This window comes from Caloenas nicobarica, chromosome 33 (genome assembly GCF_036013445.1).
Source record: "Caloenas nicobarica isolate bCalNic1 chromosome 33, bCalNic1.hap1, whole genome shotgun sequence".
Lineage (NCBI taxonomy): Eukaryota > Metazoa > Chordata > Aves > Columbiformes > Columbidae > Caloenas > Caloenas nicobarica.
In genome coordinates this window covers 1051954-1061299 of record NC_088277.1, presented here as the reverse complement: position 1 = coordinate 1061299, position 9346 = coordinate 1051954, and the positions used below count along the sequence as shown (strand labels likewise).

The window sequence follows — 9346 nt, the reverse complement described above, 5'->3', positions numbered from 1 at the left end:
ATTTTTTTCCCCCTTATTTCTTTAATTCTTTTCTTTTTCCCCCTCCCGCTTTCCCACTCAACACCAACCCGGCCCTAAACCCTGTTTAACAGCCCAGGAGAAGGTCCAGGGTCCATCCTCATCATCCTCAACCCCGCTCCCGCCGCCAACCGAAACCGGGCGGGGTTTTTTTTTGGGGGGGGGAAAGCGGGACCCCCGACGGTGCCCGACGCTGCCCGGAACCCCTACCTGTGCTGCTGGCAAAGGCAAAGCTGCTAAAGCCGAGCTCAAAACCTCCCCTTCAGCCCGCCGAGCATCTCTGGAAGCCGCCTGTCCCCCCGCCGTCCCGGCAGAGAAGATGCATTATCAGAATTCTTATTATTGTCATTTTTTCTCTCGCTGTCGGGTTTCATATTTTAAGGGAAACTGGTTATTTCTTAATATTATTTATTTATTCATTAATTGATTTCTGGGTAGGGAGGGATGGGGGATTAAGAGTAATCAGGTAAAGTCCCGGGAGCTCGGGTGACCGCTAGAGAGTCTATGTGGGGGCTTTTTGCTGTTGTATTTTTTTTTCTTTTTTTTTTTTCTTTTTTTTTTCTTTTTTTTTTTAATACCCGACACGGATGCCTTTAAAACTCTTAAAAGAAAGAAAGGGCTTGCTCTCTCAGGAGGAGTCTTTTCTTTTTCATACGCCGGTTCTGGAACCAGATCTTCACCTGCTGGTCGCTCAGGTTTAATCGGTCCGAGAGCTCCCTCCTTCTTTGGCGAGTAATGAATTCATTGACCATAAACTCCCCTTCCAGCTCTGCCAGCTGCAGCTTGGAATAGGGTTTTCGTTTTTTCCGGGACCGTGTGTGCATCGGGTACCAAGGAGCACCTGGCAAAGGGGGAGCGAGAGTTGAGCACTTGGCAAGGTAAAAAAACCAACCAACCAAAAGCAACAAAAAAAAACAAAAACAAAAAAACTTTTTTTTTTTTTTTTTTTAAGGGGCACCCCCAGCACCCCTTTTTGCACCTCCGTGGTGGCCCCGCTGTCCCCAGGGTCCCCCGCTCTTCTGCCCGTGGGTGCCTTGGGCTGCTCCCAGTTGTCTCCCAGGGCCACGGGTGATGAGTGGGGCGGGCAGGGGATGCAGAGGAAGGGCAAGGGAGGCAGCGCTATAACCGGGCACGGAGCAAAGGACGGGCAGGGAGCCGGCGACAGCCGCGGACCCGCCCGGGAAGGGGCTCTACGGCTGCCCCGGCCCCGCCAAAGGGGAGATACTTCTCCCCAATGTCAACTTTGAAAGCTGCGGGTTTTTTTCTCAAGGGTCCCCCCTGTCCCCCCCTTCCCTCGGGCACACGCACCTCTGCGATGTACCCAAAAGAGCGCCCGGACGCTCCGCCGCCCTCCGCGCCGCGCAGGATGCGCAACTGCCCTTCTCTGCCTCTTTCCTTTTTCTTTTTCTTTTTTTTTTTTTATTGGATATTTACATGTTTATAGCCTTTTCTTTTAAAAGAAGCACCATCTAATAAAACATTCGGGATTTCGGTGCTACCCCTAGTGGTCTCAGCACACATAGACACGCCGCTTCCCACCGTTGAGCCCACGAATTACACCCCGAAGGAGCCCCAAACCGGCAGGTTTCCAATCACCCCCCATAACCCAACCAATTCCAGACCCCAGACCCCCATTCCCGGGTCTTACCACCGGTGCCTAAAGTGCTGCCTTGGTTCAGGGGGGACACCAAACCCCCCGCTTCTCCGGTCGTGCCTTTATTCCCTTCATTGAGCAAAGAAGAGCTGGAGTCTGACTCCAAAGACTGGCAGGACGGAGGGTCGTGGGGCACCGCCTCGCTGCTCGGATAGTCATATTTGCTGAAATTGCCCCCCATGCCATTGGGGAGGCTGGATTCGAGGGGCAGCAAGCCACTGTCCCGACCCCTCTCCTCCCTCTTGAGCCCGCTGGGTTCGGAGCAGGTTTCCCGGTAATAACATTTGCTTTCCTCCACCCGGGCGAGATCGCAGGCTCGACCGAAGGAAGGGTTAATGGAGACGGGGCTGCTCAGGTAGGGTTGGGGGTACCCGTTGCAGGGTTCCGAGGATGCCCAGGGGAGGGAGCAGACGTTATCCCGCCGGGGGTAGGAGAGGGAAGGCAAACCGGGCAGCTGCCCTCCGGAGGCACGAAAATTCGGGAAGTAGAAGGTGTCTCCCGTGTGGATGTTCACCAGAGGTCCCACAAAGCCGGGATTAAGGAGGTTGTGCTCGCCCATTTCCGCGGGCCTGACCGAAAGCTTCTACTTTATTGCTATCTGACATTAAACATAGTTAAACCGACGGCTCGGCCTCATTGGTCCGGGGGGGTCACGTGAGCCCCAAATTACGCTGGGAGGGAGGGGGGGGCCCTCCCATCCCCTGGCAGCCGAGACAAAACACAACAGCAAGTTCCGCCTTTTTACGCCTTTTCTTCCCCCCCCCGCCTTCTTAGCGCCCCCCCATCATTAAAAAAAAATCCCATAAAGCATTTTATTTAAAAAAAAAAAGCAACTGTTCCCATCGCTGGCTTGAGAATCGCGAAACGCCCTAAAGTGTCATATTTAGTATAAAAGAATCGACAGGCGAGGGTTTTGCCCCAAAACCGCTGCGCGCCCCTCCCCCGGCAACACTTCGGGGCCCTCCACCCTCTGCAAAAGCGGGGCTGGTTCTCATTAATTAGCTACTTTATTAACTAAAACAGTTCGAATTTACAATATCTCCCCAATAAATTACTATTAGATATTGTGTCATATAAAGTTTACGGGCTTTTTAAGGAGACGAATGATGGTGCCCGCAACAGGCTCATATTTACGCGCGGTGGGATGGGAGAGTTGGAGGCGATTTGCGACCTTTTCTACTCTTTTTTATTATGATTATTATCATTTTTTGCCCCCCTCCTCCCGGCCCAGGTGGCTTTGTCGTGGGCTGGGGAAATGCAGCCTCTTGCTACTCTCTCAAGAAGGGATGGAAGATTTTTAACAATCCTCAATTGCTTTTATTAATGATCTGTGTCGAATAAAGCAGCCAGAAGAACACGACTATATATAGCCTTAATTTACTCGGTATATATTCCATATGCGCCAAGGCGCACATAAGTATAGAATATGTGCTCAAATCTCCTTTCTTTTTGCTTGGTTTCTGGGAAAGAATAAAAATTAGAGTCCTCCCTCCATTTATTTGGTCCGCACCCCTGGAAACAGAGGTGCAAACACACACACGGAGGTGGTTCCTCGCCACCTTATAGCAATATATTCAATATATTCCACTCTCGAAACACCACAGAGCTCTTCTTCCCTCCCACCCATCGTCTTCTCCTGCTCATACTGAAAAGAGCTGCTGCAAAGGAATACAAGGGATGAAAAAAAAAAATCAATACTGGCTTCTTCCAGTGCAAAATAAATACCTTGGGCATAGAAAAAATACAGGAAAAGGTGCATTGTATGGAAACCTGGAACATGCAAAGATATTTGAGGGTGGTTTATGTTGGGTGGGGTTTTTTTGAGTATTTTTTTCCTGTCTCTTCTTTTTTCTTGCTCCTCTCCCTCTCTCTTTTTTTAATTATGATTTTTTTAAGAAACCAAAATGCCCGTCCGTTTGCTGGGGTTTTTTTTTTTGCCTGGCTTTGCATTCCCCTCTGCCTTGAGCGACTCCCCAGCTCTCCCCTTGCCAGGTTGACTCCGCAAAAGTACCGTAAATACTCCTGTAGAGGAAGAACCGCTGCGCGGGGGCGGAGGCCGCTCCGCGGGGGCGGGAGCAGCCGCACTCCCCTCACCACCCCCCTTCCACCCAGCACCAACCCCCCTCACCGGTATTTTATCTATTTCTCAAGCATCGCATCATTTTTTTTCCACGGCTGGCGAAACACTGGGGCTTGAGCTGAACCCCCATTCCAGCCCTGCAAGAAAAATCAAGTGCCGAGAAAATAACTTGTTTAGGTGCTTTTTCGCCTCCCACGGACAGCTCCTCAAGGTGGAAAACCTATTTTTCCATAATTCCCACCCCTCTTCCTCCCTGGCACATCTACATACATACCTTGCAGATATACGTTCATACCTTCCTACATGCTTTGCCTGCGAAGGAAGAAATACGGTTACTAGAAATATTTTGCTAGAATGAAAGTTTAGCGCTATTTTTTTTTTTAAACGCTGCCAAGGAATTTTTCTCCCTGCAGGTAGAAATGAAAAAGCTGCAGTTTCTCCCAGTGTCTTCTCGCTGCAGAAGAAGCGCTCGCAACGCTGGGGAAGCGTGGGGAGGAATAGTTTATATCAAAATGAGCACGTGATCCCGGGGGTTGCCATCTGAATTGGCTTTGTTTGCTGTTTTTTTAAAGAAAACCCTTCCTCTACCTTGCTCTTTCCTTCACAAAATTCCCCATACGAGACGTGCCCGGGTGCTGCACGGCTTTGTTCTCTACCGGACCTTGGGGAAAGTATATTTTTTCCTTCAGAGGAGTCTCTGTGTATTGTTTTGGGGTTTGTTTTGGGGGTTTTTTTCCTCTTTATTCAATTTGATTTTTGCCGGGTGGAAAAAAAAAAAAAAGTAAAATTTCAGGTTTATTTCCTAGGAAATATTTGGGGAAGCAACTGCAGGGCTGAGCTGCGGAACAAGTGAAGCACAAGCTGTAATATCAGCGTGGGCATCACAGCAAGGGAGAGGGAGAAAAGCACCCCCGGTTGCCTTATTTGCCTTTTTTTTTTTTTGACCTTTTCTTTTTTTAGAGCTGGGAAACGCTACAGCCGTGCTCAGAAATATATTAAGCGATGCGCAGCGTGGAGGGTGATTCCCTGCTCTTGGTGGCCTTGAATCAGGCTGCAAACAGACAGCAGGTCCAAAGAGAGGAGGCGGGGGGGTGGAAAAAAACCTCTAAGGACCCTTCAGCAGAGCTGCTGCGCTTCCCCGGGAATTTCTTCCCCATTAAAAATGCATTTCGCAGTTCAGGTTGAACGCTTGGGCTTTTTCTTAATGCTCAGCGCAAGCTGAGCCGAGCTTAAAAACGAAAGGCTGAGCCGAGTTCTCCCGCTTAAGGCACTGGCACCGCTGCTGCTCCATTCACAGCCCACCCCGAGCGCCGCTTTTGCCAAAATACGGCCCCATTTCTACCTCTATTGCTTTGAGCACCCCCTCTTTTATTTTTTCCTCTCGCCCATAAGTTGCCCAGCCCAGCAAAAAAATCCCCGAGCCTTTCTCCCTTTGCAGGAATCCCTGTTTTCAGGTAAAAAGACCTTTTTTTTCGAACCTTGGGGAGGGTTTAGTTTTTTCCCATCTCCACAGGTTACAGAGGCAGCTTTTTGGGAAATACCGGTGGGAAGAAACGGAGAGAAACTGCCTGTCCATGGGAGCCGGGAAAGAGAAAAACAGCCTTCGAAAAAACAAAAAAGGGAGAGAAAAAGACGCTGGAAAAGCAAATTGCAACGTCTCAGTTCAAGGTCACTGTCTAGTGTAGTAAATACGATCGACATCTTATGCTAATGACTGTCTCGGATGAGCATCACCCACTGCACGGGGAAAAAAAAAAAAAAACAACCAGGTTTTGGATTGACTTTTCTGTGATTTGACCTTTTTTCCTCCCGTTTGGGGGATTTAGCCCTGTGCTCCTCCCTTCCTCCTCTTTTTGCACCATCACAACCTCTCTCTACCAAGAGTCAGAAATAACATTTCCCCTTCCTCTCCTCTCGCATTTCATCTTCCCGCGGCTCCCACTTCACAGGCTCTTTCTCCCCCACCCTTCCAGCCTCGTCTCTTCAAGACAGAAAAAATAAAAATTAAAAAAAATTCAATTAAAGTGAGTCCAGCCTAGTGGCCACAGCAACATATTCACATTTTGGATGGGAAGGACTTAACCTCACTATCAGTTTTCTACCGGGAAACATCATGAAATTTAACCCTCATAGGGCAAAAATAGTCGGCAACGTATCTGTCGCATCCTTCTGCCTGGAAAAAGAGGGGGAAAAAGCAAATTAAAAGGTCTCCCTGTGCGTCTGCAGGTTGGAAAAACAGATCCCGTCATGGCTCAGCTTTTCTGCTCCACCGAATTTCAGCCCAAATTGGTTGGGAGTTGTAGGGAGTTGCGGTGACTCGAACAAGGAGTTCGCTGCCAGGGTCAAAAAGGAAGTATTTAGAATAAATATATAGATACATGACACGGGGAATAAAATATAGACAGGCTTCGGGAAACCCACAGAACTGTTATTTCGGGGTAGCTATATATCATTGAATCTGCCCCGGCGACTTTTTCTGATGTGGAAAATACATTTCTATAGACACCTTCTAGATAAATAAGTGTGCAAGACACCTTATATATGTAATATCTATGTAAGAGGGTAGTAAAATGGAATGCGTAGGATGTGGGAAAAAATAAATAACACGGAAAAGTGGTAAATGGATGCGAATAAAAATGTCTACGACAGTTCAGCTCATCCGACATACAAATCATCTGGGGCAGCTTTCAGTTTTAAGGAAGGCAGGTCCCAGCCTCGATGCAGGGAATAGTTAAATGCCTGGAATATCATTATATTTTTCCCCAGCTTTGCCAGCAGAGGATCTTCTCCTCCTCTTAGATTAATGTAAACTGATGCCTGCATCGTTTGTAAGGCAAAGGTTTAATCCCGATTTGGGAAGTTTGCTTTGTCCGCCAGCTCTTGTTTTGGGCGAGAAGTGGCGTTTTGTACTGGAATTCCCTTGGACGGCTGAAAACCCCCAACAACTGGAACAACAAACCACTTAGTGATCTAGAATTCACGAGTCTTGAGCAAATCGCAATTGGAGAGCCTGCAAAAAAGCATGATCTCACTTATTTAATATTCCTTGTAAAGCGAAGAGAGAGTGGTGGGGAGGAAAAGGAGTTTATTAAACCCACGGCTGGTCCAACCTGTGGGCTGGAGCTCCTGCCAGGCTGCAGCTTCCCCCGATCTGGAGGCGACAGGAGACCCGACATTCTAAAATACCCAGAAACACGAGGGTTTCCCCCAAAAATGTGCTCAATCACGTAGGCAAGGCGGGTTCTAAGCAGCGCTGGAGGAGCTTGTGGGCTGTGTGTACACACACACACCCCGTGTTGGCTGTCAGGGGTTTAGGAAATAATTTCTTGGCAAAGCCTTTAGAAATCTCTTCTCTTTTGCTGCTAACAAAAAAAAAATTATTTTTTTTTAAGTCTTTTTTTTTTTTTTTTAAGACCAGGCGATTCCATAACAAATAGAAAGTGAACCGGTTATACTCACCTCTGCGCTGAGCACAGGGTTGTGAGAGCGAAATTCTCCCTCTAGATTAAGATTTATTCTTATAAAAAAAAAAAAGGGCGTTAGGAAAACACACATACGCAGGGAAAAAAATAAAAGGACAATAGAAAAAAAGAAAATGGCAGGGAAAAAAAAAAAAAAAAGAAGGGCGAGGGAATCCCTTGTCCGGGATTTTACCATAAAGCTGCGGTTGAGAAGTTATTCCAAGTCCTCGCTACAAAGGAAAGAAAAGGCAAAACTTGGGAAAACTTCCTTTTCAGGGCTTTATTGTTGGCCATTAGCCCGCCTGTCTAGACTTCAAATAACACCTTGTTTATCTGTAAACAGGAGCGGGAGCCGCTTGGGGCTGGCGGGTGAGGAGAAGATCAAGGGTGAGGGTCCCCCCGATCGTCCCCTCATGTCAAGGTCAAACAGCGCCCAGTCACGGTCAAGGGTAACACGGCCGTGACGTCACGGCTGCTGACCGAACACGCAACGAGCTCCGGGCAGGGGGGTCGTGGATAAAGAAGCCACGAAAAGAGAAGAAAGCGATGCCCAAGGTCATTTCCTGACGGGAGGGGGGAAGAAATAAGTGGGGAAAAGTAGAAATTAATTGGGTTTGTGTTCCCAGGGGAGCTCGGCTTCCTCGCCCGCGGAACTTCAGCAGGGAAATCACGAGCTGTTCCTCGCCTGTGTGCGCCCAATTTTTAATTTTAGTTTATCTTCCTCCTCGCAAACCTCTTGGAAGAGGATGAACGGGTGAGTTGTAGATGATATTTTGCCCTATTTCTGGAAAACAAAAACCAAAACAACCCAACCCAAATCAACCGTGTCTGCGATCGGCGGGAGGATTTACCTCAACAATTAAGCTGGCGTCTGATTTTCATCCGAAAACATGTTTTTTTCGCCCAAAACACCAGGATAAAAGGGAGGACCAAGTGGGAAGGTTTGTCCATGCGGAGCTCCCCAGTTCCCCTTGCCCCTGCGGCTCCAATCCTGATCCGACCCCAACCCCGACGGCTTTGGAAGATTCAACCCCAGCTTGAGGGGGCTGAACCCCGAGGTTCTGAGCACATCGGGGACAGGGTCCCCCTTCCCGGGGGTCTCCGTCCCCCTCCCACATCCCGCTTGCATCCCCGCATCCGCCGGGCTGGGGTCCAGCCCCGAGGGGTCAAGCGGCACACACAGAAAAATAAAGATATTTTAAACTATCGTGGGAAATGGCAGGAGAGCGCCCGGTTTTCTGGTCTCACCAATATCTGCCAACCAAGACCATCAAAAGCCCCTTGGCGGCCTGAAGGGCAATGAATGAATTTATTGTTTCTTCTGTGATTTTGAGTTTGTTTTCTACCCCCGACCCCTCTTTTAATTCTTCCGACGCGATTTGAAAGAGCGGCCGACACACAGACCCTCCAACAAAATTAAACCACAATTGACGAAAACCTCCAGAACTGGAAACTCCGGGAATAAATTGGGCTCAATTATCCACATCCGTAAAGAAAAAAAAAAAAAATTATCCATATCCCCTCATTGTCTCCAATAACCTCTGCTTAATAACCTCAGTTTAATCAACTTCTTTTTCCTCCTTTCTTCCTTTCTTCCTTTATTCCTTTCTTCTTTTCTTCCTTTCTTCTTTTCTTCCCTCTTTGCCCCCCCAGAACTGGTGAAATTCAGGTACAATGAGGAAGAAAAAGCCCCAGCGAACAAGACTCTCGCTGTCGGGGTGTTGGATTTGGGCTTGTCTGGAGTTGCTCTCAGGCATTGCAGTGTCTGCACACACAGCTTTTTTTTTAAAAAAAGGAAGAGCCTTTTTTTTTCTTTTCTTTTTCTTTTTTTTTTCTTTTTTTTTTTTTTTTTACACCCAAAACACATATTCTCGTAGCTTTCCTGCGTTAGGGCAGGTTTTACCAGCTATTTAATCCCGCTATAGTAGCGGCGGTGGGTTATTCATGTTTTTGAGATATTTCCTAGCTGAGCATCTTTAAAAAAATATACAATAATAAGAATTAAATATATGCCTGGTCTTCCAAACCACTGAAGTTCTCCAAAATAAATGCAGGACACACTGTCAGATCAACCCTGGGTTTCTCCCCACACCCGGAGAAATTAGGGGCTGGGGGGAGAGATCCGGAACCCCC

General features: G+C 47.9%; 1 protein-coding gene across 1 annotated transcript; it reads right to left on the bottom strand.

Annotated features, from left to right (window-relative positions):
* Positions 1-620: 620 nt before the first annotated feature.
* On the bottom strand, positions 621-2231 carry HOXC12 (homeobox C12). The gene is made up of 2 exons (XM_065654410.1): positions 1667-2231; positions 621-859 (listed from the first exon to the last, which is right to left on the bottom strand). The coding sequence occupies exons 1-2, from the start codon at positions 2229-2231 to the stop codon at positions 621-623; spliced, it is 804 nt and encodes a 267-aa protein (XP_065510482.1).
* Between the last annotated feature and the right edge of the window lie 7115 nt (positions 2232-9346).

What these genes read in the sequence shown, in the direction of transcription:
- HOXC12 (XM_065654410.1), bottom strand. Translation starts at nt 2,231, where the DNA reads ATGGGCGAGCACAACCTCCTTAATCCCGGCTTTGTGGGACCTCTGGTG. An exon ending in CAGCACTTTAGGCACCGGTG is followed by an intron (nt 860 to 1,666) that starts GTAAGACCCGGG and finishes CCCCTTTGCCAG; the next exon opens with GTGCTCCTTGGTACCCGATG.